At 37.8% G+C, this 20,243-nt stretch overlaps 1 protein-coding gene across 2 annotated transcripts in view; it reads right to left on the bottom strand.

The window, feature by feature from the left end:
* Positions 1-13,834: 13,834 nt before the first annotated feature.
* Positions 13,835-20,243, bottom strand: part of LOC130281732 (transient receptor potential cation channel subfamily V member 6-like) — a 40,622-nt gene continuing 34,213 nt past the window's right edge. For both annotated transcript variants that reach the window (XM_056529295.1, XM_056529296.1), the window contains 3 exons: positions 18,088-18,356; positions 16,686-16,786; positions 13,835-15,221 (listed from right to left, as the gene is read on the bottom strand). In XM_056529295.1, coding sequence (XP_056385270.1) covers positions 14,996-15,221; positions 16,686-16,786; positions 18,088-18,356 — 596 coding nt within the window. In that variant the 3' untranslated portion in view covers positions 13,835-14,995. The remainder of the gene's footprint in view (positions 15,222-16,685; positions 16,787-18,087; positions 18,357-20,243) is intronic.

The raw sequence follows: 20,243 nt of genomic DNA, 5'->3' as shown, positions 1-20,243 counted from the left end.
GGATTTTCCAAGCGGAATTCCTCTTCAAAAATACGTAGTGTGACTGGGCCCTTAAAGTGAAAGTGTCATCAGAAAATTACCTATTGTTTAAAGCAGGTGTTTTTTTTTTTTCTTCTAATTTTCTATTTTGCTATCTACATTTTATTATAACCCTGAAACATTGCAGTTTTTATTTTGGCCAGCAGGTCTAAAACTCAACTGAGACTTCTCACTGAGTGAAAGGTGCCAGCGATAGATAACACTGGATCCACCACCATTCACAGCAGAGATCAGCCTGCCCCGCCCTATAGAATGACTTCTGAAAAGGTCACAGAGAATGCCCAGTGCAGTCTCTAAGTCATGTCAATGGGACAGCTCCTGTCTATTTCTATAGTCCATGGGTTCTGCTGTAGAGCACATCTCTGAATGCTTAGGGAAACAGCTCATGCAAAATGGCAGCCCCCATAACTCTGAACAAAAATAAAGAAATACAAAATATAATAAATGACAATCAGAAAATAATAATAGATTAGAAAAAAAAAAGAAAATGTTTTAGTATCTGACTAATTAATTAAGAGAACAAAAAAATTGAGGTAAAAGAAATTTCTTTTATGTTTCTTACTCCTATCAGTATAACAGAGCTCTTCCCCCTGCTGTCCAACACTTCCGGGTTCGGGGACCGTGATGTCACATGCCTGTTCATCCAAGAAGGTAAGAGACTTTTTATATATATATATATATATATATATATATATATATATATCCTCTTAAGGACCAAGGACGTATGAGTACGTCCTTGGTCCCGCTCCCATGATATAACGTGGGGTCCCACGGTGACCCCGCATCATATCACGGCGGGCCCGGCGTCATAGTGAAGCGGGGACCCACTGCAAATAGCGCGCGGCACTGATCGCCGTGCCACGCGCTATTAACCCTTTAGCTGCGCGCTCAAAGCTGAGCCACTTGGCTAAAAGTGAAAGTAAAAAGTGCCGGTTAGCTCAGGGATCGCGGCGGTATAATCGCGGCACCCCGAACAGCTGTACTACAGGAGGAAGGTCTCTTACCTTCCTTCCTGCAGTCCGATCGTCGATTGAATGCTTCAAGCCTGAGATTCAGGCTTGAGCAATCAATCGCCAAAAACCCTGATCAATGCATCCCTATGGAGATGCATTGAACACTGTTAAATGTCAAATTGCAAACTGTCAAATTAAACTGTCAAATTGCAAAAGAAAAGTGTAAAAAAAATCATTAACCCTTTGAATTATCCCTTCCCCTAATAAAAGTTTGAATCACTCGGCATTTCCAATAATAAAAAAAAAAACAGTGTAAATAAAAACAAAAATAAACATATTTGGTATCACCGCATGTGGAAATGTCCGAATTTAAAAATATATACTGCTAATTAAGCCGCACGGTCAATGGCGTGCGCGCCAAAAAATTCCAAAGTTTAAAATAGCGTATTTTTGGTCACTTTTTATATCATGAAAAGATGAATAAAAAGCGATCAAAAAGTCAGATCAATGCAAAAATGGTACCGACAAAAACTTCAGATCACGGCGCAAAAAATTAACCCTCACAGCACCCTGAACACGGAAAAATAAAAAAAGTTATAGGGGTCAGAAGATGACAATTTTAAACGTATAGATTTTCCTGCATGTAGTTATGATTTTTTTCTGAAATAAAACAAAATCAAACCTATATAAGTAGGGGATCCTTTTAACCATATGGACCTAGAGAATAAAAATAAGGTGTCATTTATACCGAAAAATGTACTACATAGAAACGGAAGCCCCCAAAATTTACAAAATGGCTGTATTTTTTCAATTTTGTCGCACAATGATTTTTTTTCCCGTTTTGCCGTAGATTTTTGGGAAAAATGATATCATTACAAAGTAGAATTGGTGGCGCAAAAATAAGCCATAATACAGATTTTTAGGTGCAAAATTTAAAGAGTTATGATTTTTTAAAGGTAAGGAGGAAAAAACGAAAGAGCAAAAACCGAAAAGCGCCCAGTCCTTAAGGGGATATATATATATTTTTTTTTTTAAACTAACCCCCTTCCTGACCAGATTTTAACAGAAGATATTTGCCAGACTACTCCTTTAAACAATAGTGCTGATTAGTGGGAACCTAACAAGCTATGGAGTCTTACCTGAGAACTGTAACCATCAAGATGGCTGTGCCATTGTATGCAAATGGTGTGTAAGTTTTGATGTGTCTGGATTACATTTGGCTGCCATTTTGTTTGCTAAAATACAATCTATGCAAGGGCCAAGAACATGAGGAGGATTAACCCCATAAGGACCCGGGGTTTTTCCGTTTTTGCATTTTCGTTTTTTCCTCCTCACATTTAAAAAATCATAACTCTTTCAATTTTGCACCTAAAACTTCATATTATGGCTTATTTTGTGCGCCACCAATTCTGCTTTGTAATGATGTCAGTCATTTTACCCAAAAATCTACAGCAAAACGGAAAAAAAAATTATTGTGAGACAAAATTGAAAAAAAATGCCGTTTTGTAAATTTTGGGGGCTTTCGTTTCTACGTTGAACATTTTTCGGTAGAAATGACATGTTATCATTATTCTGTAGGTCCATACGATTAAAATGATCCCCTACTTATATAGGTTTGATTTTGTCGGACTTCTGGAAAAAATCATAACTACATGCAGGAAAATCAATACGTTTAAAATTGTCATCTTCTGACCCCTATAACTTTTTTATTTTTCCGTGTATGGGGCGGTATGAGGGCTCATTTTTTGTGCCGTGATCTGAAGTTTTTAGAGGTACCATGTTTGCATTGATAGGACTTATTTATTGCTTTTTATTCATTTTTTCATGATATAAAAAGTGACCAAAAATGCACTATTTTGGACTTTGGAATTTTTTTGCGCGGACGCCATTGACCGAGCGGTTTAATTAATGATATATTTTTATAATTTGGACATTTCCGCACGCATCGATACCATATATGTTTATTTTATTTTTATTTACACTGTTTTTTTTTTTTTTATGGGAAAAGGGGGGTGATTCAAACTTTTAATAGGGAAGGGCTTAAATGATCTTTATTCACTTAGTTTTTTGCAGTGTTATAGCTCCCATAGGGACCTATAACACTGCACACACTGATCATTGTTCCATAGGGACCTATAACACTGCACACACTGATCATTGTTATCCCATAGGGGGCTATAACACTGCACACACTGATCATTGTCCCATAGGGACCTATAACACTGCACACACTGATCATTGTTATCCCATAGGGGACTATAACACTGCACACACTGATTATTGTCCCATAGGGACCTATAACACTGCACACACTGATCTTTTACACTGATCACTGGTTTCTCATAAGAAACCATTGATCAATGATTCTGCCGCTTGACTGCTCATGTCTGGATCTCAGGCACTGAGCAGTCATTCGGCGATCGGACAGCGAGGAGGCAGGTAGGGATCCTCCAGCTGTCTTGCAAGCTGTTCGGGATGCCGCAATTTCGCCCCGGCTATCCCGAACAGCTCCCTCAGCTAACCGGCATGCTTTCACTTTCACTTTAGACGCGGCGTTCAACTTTGAACGCCGCATCTAAAGGGTTAATAGCTATTAGCCACGGGTCCCGGCCGTTGTTAGAGGCCAAGCCCGACCCGCTATGATGCGGCGAGGCCATGCAGTGGCCCTGCGTTATAGATCGGGAGCGGACTCATGACGTACGCGTACGTCATGGGTCCTTAAGAGGTTAAAGGGGTACTCCAGTGCTCCAGTGTTCTAAACATTTTGTTAAGAATGCTCGGAGCCGGAGGCCATGACCGTGATGTCACACCACGCCCCCCTCCATTCATGTCTATGGGAGGGGGCGTGTCAGCCGACACGCCCCCTCCCATAGACATGAATGGAGGGGGCGTGACCGTGACACTACGAACACTACCGCAGGAACCAGGCGGTAGTGTCAGGCAGTACTTTTTGAATGGCAGCAATGGGAAATCAGTGACAGGTGAGTATGTTTTTTTTTTATTCTCCACCCTAACCACTTTTAAAATGTCTTACATTTTATCCTTACAGGTCTACAATCTGACCTAACCCTAAGATTTATTTGACCTACCATGAGTAACCTACGCTTATCTATCTGTGTACGGTATTTCTGTATAGCATTGGCAATAATTGTATACTACTATTATTAAAAAATGACTTTCTGCTCAGTACTACTCAGTGTTTTATTTTTCCCCCATAATTTCTACATACATTTTCTGTTCAGTACAAGGTATTCCGAATTCAATGAGGGAAAAAAATGAGTATTTAAGAAAGAATTACCCAGAAGCAACAACAAATAAGTTAAATATTTCACATGTCCTCCTTTGCTCTTTATTTCTTTTTCTTTTTTTTTTTTTTTTTTTAGTTGAATTTCCTGAAGAGTATTTTTTTCCCCTACAGAAACATGACCCCTATTCTCACAACTGATGGGGATTGGTGATAAATGTAGATTCTGCATTTTGTATTAAAAAAAAAAAAAAAAAAAAAAAATAGTTTTAAAATAAAATCAGTTTCATTTTAAAAGTTGGGGGACATTATCTGCTTCTCCGTTACATAAATACATTTGCACTATTTTTAATTTTTTTTGTAAGTGTAAGCTTAAAGCGTACCTGTCTTATCACAGAAAAAAATGCTTCTATATCTTACTCACTAGGTCATGCAGATGCTTTACATTTTCTTTTTATGTGTCTAGCTTCTGTATTTGGCTCACAAATCCCTCTGTTCTGCTGCTCACTCATTCTGACATCCACTGCTCAGGAAGGGTAGTTTCTGAGGCAAGCACTGAGCCCGCCCCCCTCGCTCACCGTGCATTCACTTCCTTCTTGAGTCTGCTGTGCTGTGCTGGGTCTCTTCATCCAATCACTGCAGGCTGCTCCGTAAACCCCCTACTCTCTTTTTTCATGCTGCAGTCTGATAGGATAGGAGTGAGCACAGAGGAGGGCAAGTCCCGCCCTCACTTCCTGGACTTTATCCCTGCCGGTGCTTCAGCTGGGACAAATATGGTGCTGCAGCCGGAAAGGATCATGTTCTGGATGGTATGGGGTCCCCTGGTGGTCTTTTTTTTTTTATAAGCCATGATTTCTATAAAAGGAAGATACATTTTTGTATGTAGTAAAATAGGAAGAGAAAACCTATGAGAAGCGGCTAATATATGTGTCAATGCTGAAGGCAGGAATCCACGCTCAAGATCTCTTTCCTAGGCATAGATAGAATAACATTTTGTACAGGGAGGTTGTTGTAGATTTTAGATATTAGTGCATTAGGGAACTTAGGGAACAGAAGGAAGTTTTCCAACCAATTTGTCTTTCTTAAAGGGGTACTCCAGTGGAAAACTTTTTTTTTATATGAACTGGTGCCAGAAAGTTAAACAGATTTGTAAATTATTTCTATTAAAAAATCTTAATCCTTTTAGTACTTTTTAGCAGCTGTATGCTACAGAGGAAATTCTTAACTTTTTGAATTTCTTTTTTGCGTTGTCCACAGTGCTCTCTGCTGACACCTCTGGCCGTGTCAGGAACTGTCCAGAGCGGCATAGGTTTGCTATGGGGATTTTCTCCTGCTCTAAACAGTTCCTGAAACGGGCATCAGGTGTCAGCAGAGAGCACTGTGGACAACACAAAAAATAAATTAAAAAAATAAAGATTTTCTTCTGTAGCATACAGATGCTAAAAAGTCCTGAAAGGATTAAGATTTTTTTAATAGAAGTAATTTACAAATCTGTTTTACTTTCTGGCACCAGTTCACTTAAAAAAAAAAAAAAAAGTTTTACACCAGAGTACCCCTTTAATATATGGATGTTTCATTTTAAAGGCCGTACGAAATGTAGAAAAAGCAATAATGAGACTTTAAAGGGGTATTCCAGGCAAAACCTTTTTTTATATATATCAACTGGCTCCGGAAAAGTTAAACAGATTACAGTAAATTACTTCTATTAAAAAATCTTAATCCTTCCAATAGTTATTAGCTTCTGAAGTTTTCTGTCTAACAGCTCAATGATGATGTCACGTCCCGGGAGCTGTGCATGATGGGAGAATATCCACATAGGAGCTGCACAGCTCCCGGGACGTGAGTCATCAGAAAGCAGTTAGACAGAAAACAGCAGCTCAACTTCAGAAGCTAATAACTATTGGAAGGATTAAGATTTTTTAATAGAAGTAATTTACAAATCTGTTTAACTTTCCGGAGCCAGTTGATATATAAAAAAAAAGTTTTGGCCTGGAATACCCCTTTAACAGAACAACTAGAGGCATCATCCAGTAGATCTCTCAATAGCGGAGTAGGTCTGGAGGGACTAAACTGGGGTAAAGGGGGAGATTTATCAAAACCTGTGCCGAGGAAAAGTTGACCAGTTGCTCATAGCAACCAATCAGATTACTTCTTTCATTTCTCAGAGGCCTTTTCAAAAATGAAAGAAGCGATCTGATTGGTTGCTATGGGCAACTGGTCAACTTTTCCTCTGCACAGTTTCTAATAAATCTCCCCCTATGCACAGAAATGAAGGACGGAAATTATGTCTGAACAAGGTTCTATTCTCATGGCAGAATTTCTGCTTGTGGGATCCGATTCAAATTAAAGCCCATAGACTTCCATGGGATGCCGCACTCCCATTCACACTTCTGAATTTCCGCTTGCGTAATTCCGCTAGAGGAAATTCAGAAGTGTGAATGGGAGTGTGGAATCCCATGGAAGTCTATGGGCTTTTATACAGATTCCCCCTTCCTTGTGGACCCTAAGATGCTTAGAAATCATTTAGAGTAGAGGAGTTTAAAGGGGTACTCCGGTGGAAATGTTTTATTTTTATTTTTTTAAATCAACTGGTGCCAGAAAGTTAAACAGATTTGTAAATTAGAAAAATGTGTGCAGCTCACAACCAGGTATTCGAGGTTATTGTGGTTAAAGGATTGATCCCCACCAATCCAAATGGGTAAAAACTAAAACAAAGATTAACCACACCCTAGGGTACACAGTGAATAATTGTTTGAGACATAAAGGTTTGAAAAAAATGCAGATTTTATTAAAACAATAACAACCTAAATGGTTAAAAATATCAGAGCAATGTCAATGTTATCTTAAACTGTCATTGGGCCCTAATGACAGATTTAGAAAATATGAATATAAATATATATATATATATATATATATATATATATATATATATATATATAGCAACCACCTAATATAGAATAATCTATAGATGTTAAAAACAAATGCAATTTTTCAACGGCATATAATGATCCGGAGTCATGGCGCGGACCTGGGGCTCTGGCGGCGGTATATAGATTCCATTTTTTTTAATTTGGCAGGGGTCTTTAGAAGATCTTAATCACTTCATTTATAATCTAAACATCAACTCACTTAATTTAGTTTTCACTTCCACGATTAGTAGTTCACAAACAGAATTCCTGGATCTAGAAATTAAAGCTTTTGATGGTGGTTTAAAATTCAGGAACACCTTCAGGAAACCCACGGCTAAAAATTGCTACATTGATTTTGAGAGCTGCCATTTACCCAGGTGGCTACTTAATGTCCCTGGAGGTCAGTACCGCCGCTTAAAAAGTAACTGCACCGACAATGGTAAATATCTTGAAGAAGCAGACCAATTGTCCGGTTAGTTCCGAGAAAAGGGGTATCCACACTTGTCTTACAAAATTCATTAGAAAAAAATCAAAGGTTTAGATAGGAAAGATTTTTTCATCCCTCAGGAGTCAAACACAAAAACATCCATTCCAGAATACAGATTGGCTCTGCCCTTTAATACAACCCACATGAAGGTAGAAGAAATCATAAAAAAACACTGGAAAATTTTGAAACAGGATAAAACAATTGGTGATACTATACCTCAACATCTCCGATTATATATACACGAGCTCCCAACTTAGGTATCACAGTAGCTCCATCTATTAAACCTCCCACCAAATTTATTAAAACTCAATCCTGGATGGATATGAAGGGTTTTTTTTCGCTGCGGATCCTGTAGTGGATGTACAACATCCAAGGATGTTAGAAGAATAACCACTATTCATTCCACAGTGAATGAATATAAGTGGAAAATAGATGAATGTATTACATGCAATTCAAAATGGGTCCTATATATATTCTGGAATGCGGGTGCCACAAACAATATGTGGGAAGGACGAAGCGACAATTAAAAACTAGACAAGCAGAGCACATTAACAATATAAGAAAGGGAGAACAAAAACACCCCTTATCTGCCCATTTTGCAAAAGTACACAAAAAGCATCCATCCAGTTAAAAATTTGCAGGTTTTCAAATCATTAAGAAAGATTGGCGGGGAGGAAGTTTCATGCTCAGAATGTCCAAAGCAGAGAGCAAAATTTTTTTTTAATTTGATACTATAGAGCCCAAAGGGCTGAATTCCAGCTTTGAATTATTTGGTTTTCTCTGAGAGACCTGCTATGGCACCGACGCCCGCCGTTGTTCCAATCACGGCGGTTGTCGGTTCCAGGACAGGTCTCTCATATATGTTCTCCGAAGTTTTAGAATCATGGCTATGTCTTTTTTATTTTTGGATAAGAGTATTTTATGACTACTGATTCACAATGAAGCATTCACACTTATTTCATCCAATTTTATTTCATTTTCACCACAATTTGGATTTTTTTTTTGTATATTTGTATTACTTTTTATTTTATATATTTTTTACATTCTTATATTTTTCATTATTATTATTTTAATATATATATTATTTATTCCTTTATTTAATATAAATTTTTTCTCATTTCATTTTACTTTTATTTTTATTATTTTTATTTCCATTTTTATTTTAATTTATTCTCTTTTTTTTTTTTTTTTATTCACAGACACTCACTACAATTTCCCCATTCAAAACCTTTACATTCACTATCAACCTTTTTCACTGGTCACACATCTTCAACAATTTCACATTAACCCCTTAAGGACTCAGCCCATTTTGGCCTTAAGGACTCAGACAATTTAATTTTTACGTTTTCCTTTTTTCCTCTTCGCCTTCTAAAAATCATAACTCTTTTATATTTTCATCCACAGACTAGTATGAGGGCTTGTTTTTTGCGCGACAAGTTGTCCTTTGTAATGACATCACTCATTATATCATAAAATGTATGGTGCAACCAAAAAACACTATTTTTGTGGGGAAATTAAAACGAAAAACGCAATTTTGCTAATTTTGGAAGGTTTCGTTTTCACGTCGTACAACTTATGGTAAAAATGACATGTGTTATTTATTCTGAGGGTCAATACGATTAAAATGATACCCATTATCACGTACTTTTATATTATTGTTGCGCTTAAAAAAAATCACAAACTTTTTAACCAAATTAGTACGTTTATAATCCCTTTATTTTGGTGACCTCTAACTTTTTTATTTTTCCGTATAAGCGGCGGTATGGGGGCTATTTTTTTGCACCATGATCTGTCCTTTTTTTTGATACAACATTTGCATATAAAAAACTTTTAATTAATTTTTTATAATTTTTTTAAATAAAATGTATAAAAAAAGTAGGAATTTTGGACTTTTTTTTTTTCCGTTCACGCCGTTCACCTTACGGGATCATTAACATTTTATTTTAATAGTTCGGACATTTACGCATGTGGCGATACCAAATATGTCTATAAAAAAATTTTACGCTTTTTGGGGGTAAAATAGGAAAAACAGACGTTTTACTTTTTTATTGGGGGAGGGGATTTTTCACTTTTTTTTAACTTTTACTTTTACATTTTTTTACATTTTTTTTTAACACTTGAATAGTCCCCATAGGGGACTATTCATAGCAATACCATGATTTCTAATACTGATCTGTTCTATGTATAGGACATAGAACAGATCAGTGTTATCGGCGATCTTCTGCTCTGGTCTGCTCGATCACAGACCAGAGCAGGAGACGCCGGGAGCTGGACGGAGGAAGGAGAGGGGACCTCCGTGCGGCGTTATGAATGATCGGATCCCCGCAGCAGCGCTGCGGGCGATCCGATCATTCATTCAAATTGTACACTGCCGCAGATGCCGGGATCTGTATTGATCCCGGCACCTGAGGGGTTAATGGCGGACGCCCGCGAGATCGCGGGCGTCAGCCATTGCCGGCGGGTCCCTGGCTGCGATCAGCAGCCGGGGTCAGCCGTGCATGACTCGGGCATCGCTATGATGCCCGCGGTTATGCACAGGACGTAAATGTACGTCCTGGTGCGTTAAGTACCACCTCACCAGGACGTACATTTACGTCCTGCGTCCTTAAGGGGTTAATTCACATTACTATTATCTTCTTGGTTTCATCCACCTCAATTTACACCACATCACTCATTTTTATTTTTTATTTTATATTTATATTTATTTTACATATCATTTACTATTTTTTATTCTCTGTTTTATATTTTATTTTTTATTTTATATTTTATTTTATATATATTTTTTTTTATTATTATTATTTTTTTTCTCATAACATTCCTTTTGATTCCATTCACACACCTATATACAGGATTTTTCTTCTTTTACAAACATATTTATATACTTATATACATTTTTCACAAACATGTCTTCTTGACTTCAATTCACACCTCTGATGTCTCCATGCGTTACCTATGTTGGAGTGCCACCTGTTTCCTCAACACATCAGTTCTCTTTTGTGTGAAGGTTTTACTATGTGAAACCAAACAATAGCTAGATTTGACAATTCTAGTATAACGCTGATAAATGTATATGGATTTATATTTTCTAATCTGTTTTATACTGAACATCTAAGAGATATAGAAAGATTAAGGGATGATAACTATTCATTTAATAGTAGATTCAAATTCAGTGTTCCAAGTTGGTCCACTTACCAGGTTTTTGCTGTCAAGTTCACACATGTGCACCCACCATATAAAGGCTGCACATTCATTATTTCCTACAATCGCCTACTGAGGAAGGGGTCGTTTTTAGCACCCTGAAACGCGTCTAGGCTGATATCTAATCTGAACAGAGCACAATTCGCACGCACCACCTAGACTGAAGCCGGCCCAGAACTTTGTGCACCACTTGCTGCATTCATCAAACATCCTCTCCCACTGAGCGCATTACCAACCTGCTGCCTGCACTACCAGAACCCAGCCACGATCTCTACAGCGAGGGTCCGATACACATCCAGGTATTTGCCGATACCACGGACCGCTCCTGAGAGAGTCTCCTGCCGGAGCCCATATCCATCCAGGCTCTCACGCCGGGATTGCTGCAGCCAACACAAGAATTTCAACTATCGGCCCGTCGCAGTACGGGACCAGCAGCCAGGGTGAGGTGGAACTTTGCATTTGTTTAACATCTGTGGGCAGCTTTTTATACACCTGTACATCAGTCCATCAAGTGACTTTGCCTTTTCCATTACAAGTGCCGGACTATCAGCCCTTTTTTATTCATCATAGGTGCCGGACTAATAGCCGACTCCGGATCATTATATGCCGTTGAAAAATTGCATTTGTTTTTTACATCTATAGATTATTCTATATTAGGTGGTTGCTATATATATATTCATATTTTCTAAATCTGTCATTAGGGCCCAATGACAGTTTAAGATAACATTGACATTGCTCTGATATTTTTAACCATTTAGGTTTTTATTGTTTTAATAAAATCTGCATTTTTTTCAAAACTTTGTCTCAAACAATTATTCACTGTGTACCCTAGGGTAGTGTGGTTAATCTTTGTTTTAGATTTGTAAATTACTTCTATTAAAAAATCTTAATCCTTCCAGTACTTATTAGCTGCTGAATACTACAGAGGAAATTATTTTCTTTTTGGAACACTCTGCTGACATCACAAGCACAGTGCTCTCTGCTGACATCTCTGTCCATTTTAAGAACTGTCCCGAGTAGGAGAAAATCCCCCAAAGCAAACATATGCTGCTCTGGACAGTTCCTAAAATGGACAGAGATGTCAGCAGAGAGCACTGTGCTCGTGATGTCAGCGGAGAGCTCTGTGTTCCAAAAAATAAAAGAATTTCCTCAGTAGTATTCAGCAGCTGATAAGTACTGGAAGAATTAAGATTTTTTAATAGAAGTAATTTACAAATCTGTATAACTTTCTGGCACCAGTTGATTAAAAAAAAAAGTTTTCCACCGGAGTACCCCTTTAATTTAATGCAAAGGCCCATGATGGATTTGCTGGGATATGTTATCCTAGGTAATTTATAATGATTGTGGCTATGAGAAACTAGTTGTCTTTTGTAAAAATAAAGTAGCATGTGTATTTGAGAGTGACACATTTAACACTTCAAGGTTAAAGGGGTTATCCAGGAAATAACTTTTTTTTTATATATATCAACTGGCTCCAGAAAGTTAAACAGATTTGTAAATTACTTCTATTAAAAAATCTTAATCCTTTCAGTACTTATGAGCTTCTGAAGTTAAGATTGTTCTTTTCTGTCTAAGTGCTCTCTGATGACACCTGTCTTGGGAACAGTTTAGAAGAGGTTGTCTATGGGGATTTGCTTCTAAACTGGGTGTTTCCTGAGACACGTGTCATCAGAGAGCATTTAGACAGAAAAGAACAATGTTAACTTCAGAAGCTCATAAGTACTGAAAGGATTAAGATTTTTTAATAGAAGTAATTTACAAATCTGTTTAACTTTCTGGAGCCAGTTGATATATAAAAAATTTTTTTTTCCTGGATAACCCCTTTAAGTGAACAATATAATTAACAGGTTTTTATTTGTGATGAATACTGCCTGGTTTGTACATATACACACTAAATATATCTACAGAACATTGTACAGCAGACCTGAAGGCAGGAGGGTTCAGTGAGGTCACCTCATTGTCTCAGGCTTGTGGTCAGTCCGGTCTGACAGACACTTATCACTCAATCTCTATCTACCTGTTAAGTAGAAGTTGTCTGATTCCTTCATTCCAGGATGGGTATTTAAAGGGGTACTCCAGTGGAATGTTTTCTTTCTTTTTATTTATTTATTTTTTTTAACTCAACTGGTGCCAGAAAAGAAAATAATTTCCTCTTTAGTATACAGCCACTAAGAAGTACTGGAAGGGTTAAGATTTTTTAATAGAAGTCATTTACAAATCTGTTTAACTTTTTGGCACCAGTTGATTTAAAAAAAAAAAAAAAAAAAAAACTTTTTTCCACCAGAGTACTCCTTTAACCTGCTCTTCTGTTCAGCTGTTATACCAAAATATATATACTCCTCTTCTTCTCGGAATACAAATCTCAGATACACAGAATGTACAAAGCATTTGGGAAGTTTCCAGATCCTTTCCCTTTTTTCACATTTTGTTGTACTGCGGTCTTTTTTTTTTTTTTTTTGAGATTTTGTTTTTTCCTCCTCGCCTTCTATGAGACATAACTCTTTTATTTTCCCATCTACAGATCAATATAGGGCTTGTTTTTTGTGGAACCAATTGTACTTTGTAATGACATCATTCATTTTACCTCAAAATGTACAGTGAAACAAACAAAAAAATGTTTGTAGGGCAAAATCGAAAAACAAACAACATTGTGCAACTTTTGCGGGCTTCCGTTTCTACTCCATGCACCCATGCACCCATGGTACCCAATTTATATAGGTTTTGTTTTACTTTACTACTTTTAAAAAAGTCAAACTTTTTTGTACGAAAATTTTTATTTTTCCGCGTATGTATGAGGGCTCATTTCTAGACGTGATCTGTAGTCGTGTTGCTCGTGAATATTCGCAATACCAATTTTATTTGCGAATATCGCATATTCGCGAATATGGCACTATATATTCGTAATTACGAATATTCTTTTTTTTTTTTCACAGTACACATAACAGTGATCATCCCTCTCTGCTTCCAGCTTGTGTGGTGTAAATAAGGCTCTAAAACTACTGTGTGAGACTGGTGCGCGAATTTTCGAATATGCAAATTTTTGCTTGCACAGGTTTTCTTATATGCAAATTTTCGCATATGTTAATTTTCGCAAACACAAATATTTGCATATGCGAAAATAAAACGCAAATATTCGCGAATATATGACGAATATTCGTCCATATATTCGCGAATATTCGCGAATTCGAATATGGCCTATGCCGCTCAACACTAATCTGTAGTCCAGCAACCTACAAGTGTGCAGGATCTACGGGCCAATCTGTAACCTCTGTGGGCAAATGTGCCGCAGGATGCCATACAGAACTTGTGTGCCTACTACTAGAGCCTCCTTTCAATTGTACAATTTTTCACAATTTGTTTTTGTCTAATACTGTAATCACTTACATATATCATTATTGACGGACCGAGGAAAGCACAGAATCTCTACAGGACTCCGTTCCAGTTACCCAGCACTGATCTACACTGGGAACTGTAAGTGGACCTGAGGAAGGCATCATCAGTTGATGCCGAAACGCGTTGTCCCCAATACATCAATAAAGTTTTTTTTATTTGTCCTGTGCTTTTCCGATCTATACTCCCATTGCATATATCATTATTACATTCACACATCATCTTGGTACATATTTTTATGTCTATGAGTCTACATACTTACTAAGTTGAGTAGGAAAGGAAGTAGCGCTTGAATTTTGGCTCGATGTGTCTTATAGAAAGGTTTTGTATAACAGAGGCTGAGAAAAGGATATTATTCCTGTACACATGGCAGCATGGAAGTGTTCATTTTAAACCTTCAGCTTTGCTGTACAGATTGGGACATTGTGTTATTTTTAAACCTTCAGTCAAGAATGGGCAAGTATGGCATATTTTAGATAAATTTAGTACAACATATAATAGATGTATCCAATAAAAAACTTCAAAGGGAATTCCGGCTTTAGACATCTTATACCCTTACCCCCAGTGGCGGGACCCCACAATCTCAGTGCAGCCCCCGGCATTCTGTACCTGGCGCTGCTTCCAAGACCAAGATGTGATTCACAGCCACGCCCCGTCATGATGTCACACCACACCCCTTCAATTCATGTCTATGGGAAGGGACGTGACGGCCGTCACGGCCCCTCTCATAGACATGAATGGAGGGGGAGAAGATAGCTAAGGCTGGAATACCCCTTTAAAGCTGAAACGTCTCTTCTCCCCACACATTATTTTCATGTTGTTCCACTTTTCTACTGTCTTCACTTCCATCATTGATATTTGTTCTGATCTCCTGTCGGGTATACAGGTCTGGACTCCTCTCTTGTGACTTTTGAGGTGTAGAGTCTTCATCTGATTCCTCATCACTTGATGACCTGTTGACTTCACGTGGATGGTGCGGGTTCCATTTCCGCTCTTCCACACTAGAGAAAACATAACCTGAGATTTACAAATAATTTTGCAGGTCCAAATGAGATATGTTATTTCCTGTTTAGAACCATAATATTCTACAGAGTCGATGATCACACCAATCACTATATCCAATCTGGCTCACAGTACATTTCCTTATATTGCACACATAGGACCTCATTTACTATTGAAAACCCAACATGTTTTGTCGGGTTGTGCGCCAGAAATTTTGTCTGCGCGGGAATTGAAAAAAAACCTGACTAACTCTCCATTTTACTAAGAAAACCCAAAAAAGGGGTGTGGCCATCAGGAAACATGGGCATGGTAACCAAAAAGGGGCGTGTTCCCGACATTTTCACAAAAACCCAACATATTTGCTAAGGTTTCCACAGAAAATGTGGTGGATTTCAGCTGAGGAAAACCCTACATATCAGGGCATGTTTAAAAAAAAGCAAAATGTAGAGAAAGTGGAAAATGTAAGGATAAAAAATTGTAGGGAATTAAACCCCAAAAAGAAACCTACACTCCACTCTTAGTAAATAAGGGCCATAGACCATGGAGCTACTAGGGACACATAATTTATTATATATATATATATATTTATTACTAGGAAGCCAATTGACTTATCTGTATATTGTTGTAGTATAGTAATTAACGTACATACACTGCAAACATATTATCAAGCAAATTTTGCCCCTAAAAAAGTTCCCACTTAGGATTCTGAGGTTGATTTACTATGCTAAGATTATTTCTTTTAACTATAAACTTCAGTAGGAGATGTTTTCTGCAACTCCCTTGTCAGCTTTGCTATACAGGTTATGACAATATCAGCAGAGTCATCTCATTACCAATAAAAGGGGTATTCTGACTTTATACATCTTACCCCTGCGATCATACATTCTTTGGATAGGGGATAAGATGTATAAAGCCAGAATACCCCTTTAAGGGGTGTGTGAATTAATAATAGCTCTACTGTTGTGCTGAAGGTATAGATAAGGTAGGCTCCTGGAGAAGGCTCTCTACAGAGCCATCAAATCCTAGAGACTATAAAAGTGTATGGAATTTTTTCGATCCATTTATGATCCTTTTACATGGGCCAATTATTGAGCTAATATGCCTTCCTAATAAAGCTTATTTGTTTCTAATTAGACATTTTTCATTAAAGGGGTTATCCACCATAAGGTGATTTTAGTATGTACCTGGCAGGCAGTAATGGACATGCGTAGGAAGGATCTGCGCTTGTCTTGGGGCTAAATGGCTATGTCATGAGATTACCATAACACTGTGGCTAGCTTTTTGTGAACTTGTATTTCCTGTTTGACTTTTCTTTTTTGACTACAAATCCCACAATTCCATTTTCCTCCCTCCCATACATCAGCCACCCCACTTATTGAAACATAAATGAGCTGCAATCAAAGTTCCCCTTTAAGCTTAAAACATTGTTTTTTTATTGGTTGTCAGGAGTCCTTGTCACATACCTAATATATCGTCTTTTGTCCAAGTCTTGCTCAGTGGATTTTGTGCCAAACCACAGACACTGTGGAAATGTCAGCTCCATCTTTACGGTAGCATCACTCATCTACAGGAGGGAGGGGGAATGACAAATCCTTTTTATTCAGTCTATCTATTACAGTACAATGACATCTACATACAAGAATATAACTACTATAATACTGCTCCTATGTACAAGAATATAACTACTATAATATTGCTCCTATATACTAGAATATAACTGCTATAATACTGCTCCTATATACAAGAATATAACTACTATAATACTGCCCCTATATACAAGAATATAACTACTATAATACTGCTCCTATATACAAGAATATAACTACTATAATACTGCTCCTATATACAAGAATATAACTACTATGATACTGCTCCTATATACTAGAATATAACTACTATAATACTGGTCCTATATACTAGAATATAACTACTATAATACTGCTCCCATGTATACAAGAATATAACTACTATGATACTGCTCCTATATACAAGAATATAACTACTATAATACTGCTCCTATATACAAGAATATAACTACTATAATACTGCCCCTGTATACAAGAATATAACTACTATGATACTGCCCCTATATACAAGAATATAACTACTATGATACTGCTCCTATATACAAGAATATAACTACTATAATACTGCTCCTATATACAAGAATATAACTACTATAATACTGCTCCTATATACAAGAATATAGCTACTATAATACTGCTCCTATGTACAAGAATATAACTACTATAATACTGCCCCTATATACAAGAATATAACTACTATAATACTGCTCCTATACACCTGAATATAACTACTATAATACTGTCCCCTATGTACAAGAATATAACTACTATAATACTGTCTCCTATATAAAAGAATATAACTACTATATTACTGCCTCCTATATACAAGAATATAACTACTATAATACTGCCTCCTATATAAAAGAATATAACTACTATAATACTACTCCTATATACAAGAATATAACTACTATAATACTGCTCCTATATACAAGAATATAACAACTATAATACTGCCTCCCATGTACAAGAATATAACTACTATAATACTTCTCCCATATACAAGAATATAACTAACTTTCAAATTTACTAAAATGTAGATTCTATGTTCTATAATTTACACCAGAAAATTGGCCTCAACTATGGCAAAAAACTTCCCAAGCTCCTAGCCACAATAGTTGTGGCACATCAATCAGTAATGATAGGCCTTTTATTAAATTTTAAGCGTCTAATTCCCTCCTGCCTCCATAGTTTTCATTTCTGGCCCTAACCTGGCCTATCCCCCATACTGAACTATTGTCTTCTATTCACCCTTTACTTTCTCGCCCTATTACATTACCTCTACTTTCCATAACTCTTCTTTCCTCTTAACCATAGCAGATTGTGAGTCTCCCATCATTGCGATGAGCAGGTTGAACATGAGAAGAAAGGCAATGACACAAAACGAGCCGTAGAGGGGGCGATACATCCCTGGGGCCTCAACAGAATAGTTGGCCGGTCCATTGAGGAGATTGGAGAATAGACAGTAGGTGCTGATCAGGGTCATTATATGGTTATTAAAAGAACCAAGCGCTTGTCCCTGTACTGTCTGAAAGGTAATAAATAGAGCTGGAAAAGGGGAGAAAAAGGAGAAAAAGTTCAGTAACTGCAAAACTTCAGCCATATTCCACTATCTTCATATCATCCAGCTTCTTCTGATGTTCAACTAACTAAAAGTTTGTTCACATGGCCGATGTGCTCCGGTAAGGGGAGATCAGACCCTCGGAAGGACAGGAGTTGAGCGGAAACAAAGTACTGCATGCCCTATTTTTTCTGTAAAATATCAGATTTAAAGGGGTATTCTGGCCATATACATTTTATCCAAAGGATAGGGGATAAGATTTCTGATCGTGGGGGGGCCTGACACTGGGACCCCCGTGATCTTCGTGCAGCACCTACATTTTGTGCCGATGGATCCTATTGACCTAAAGGGGTATTGCGGCCATAGACATCTTATCCCCTATCCAAAGGATAGGGGATTTGATGTCGGATCATGGGGGGGGGGGGGCACCACTGGGACCCTCGCGATCTCCGTGCAGCATCGGCATTCTGTGCCGGGCTGTTGCTCCAATCTCGGAAACCTCTGAGTTTCCGGGATTGAAGACGTGACATCACGCCATGCCCCCTCCCATAGACATGAATTGAAGGGGCGTGGTGTGACATCACGAGGGGTGTGGTGTGACATCACATCTCCAATCCCGGAAACTCAGAGGTTTCCAAGATTGGGGCAACAGCCCGGCACAGAATGCCAATGCTGCACGGCGATCACGGGGGTCCCAGTGGTGCCCCCCCCCCCCCCCACAATCCGACATCTTATCACCTATCCTTTGGATAGGGGATAAGATGTCTATGGCTGCAATACCCCTTTAGGTCAATAGGATCCATCGGGACCCAGCGGTGTCAGTTGTGCTCAGACCCATTCAGAGTCTGTTTGGCCCAAAAAACCTGAATGGGTCGGAGAACAACGGCCGTATGAAATTAACGTTAACCGTTTTACCAAAACTGACCTCAATAAATTGGTACTGACATGCAGCAGCACTTGCTGGAGCACTGTGGTCCCTTTAGTCAGAGGATTGGTGGGGGTTTGGAATTTGGGCCTCCACCAGTCTGATAGTGATGGATTATCTTAAGGATATTCCATTCAACATTATAGTTTATGAAAAATGTTTCGTTTATGATAAACATTTTTTTAATTTTTTTTATTGCCCCCTCGCCTGGTTTCTCTAACTCCCGGCAATAAGCGGTTATCACCAAGGGAAGTTGTGTGGGGCCACTGCAGGGGAATATCAACATTAGGCTATGTTCACACTATGTTTGGTGAATACGCAAGGCATATGTGTGGCGACCCAGTACAGCATATTAGTTGCTACTCAATGACTAATCAGGCAGCTGAGGTAATATAAGGTTTTCTGGATGCAAAGTATTTTTCTTAAATATTGTATGGTTATGCCAAGTATATTTACTGCATTAAATATTTTTTCGTGCCTTTCACTATAAGTCTAAGAATGCAATGATCTCTACAGAATGCAGAGGGTTAATGTTTCTATTATGTATTGCGTTATTCTGTACAGCTGAACGTTGCTAGGAGTTTCCACTACATACAACATACAACACACTTAACCATACGCCACATTGTCCAGATAGAGATCACAAGTGTTCCCCTTTGGCCTCTGTCTGGGTAGTATGTCTCCAGTAATCCTTTTTTCCCTTTATGTATATATATATATATATATATATATATATATATATATATATATAAATATTTTATATTTTGTACAGTAGTATACATTTTTTTTTATTGTATCTGAACGGCTAATTCATGCCCCTGTCCTGTTTTGCCTTTTTTTTTATCATCTTCAGGGGTCCCTAACTGGGCATAATTTATGACCTTTGAGAACTTGATGATAAAATCCTATTAAACATTTGAGCTTTAATGCTTAAGATAAAAATAATACA

The sequence above is a fragment of the Hyla sarda genome, chromosome 7, assembly GCF_029499605.1.
Source record: "Hyla sarda isolate aHylSar1 chromosome 7, aHylSar1.hap1, whole genome shotgun sequence".
NCBI lineage: Eukaryota > Metazoa > Chordata > Amphibia > Anura > Hylidae > Hyla > Hyla sarda.
This window is presented reverse-complemented; position numbering and strand designations above follow the sequence as displayed.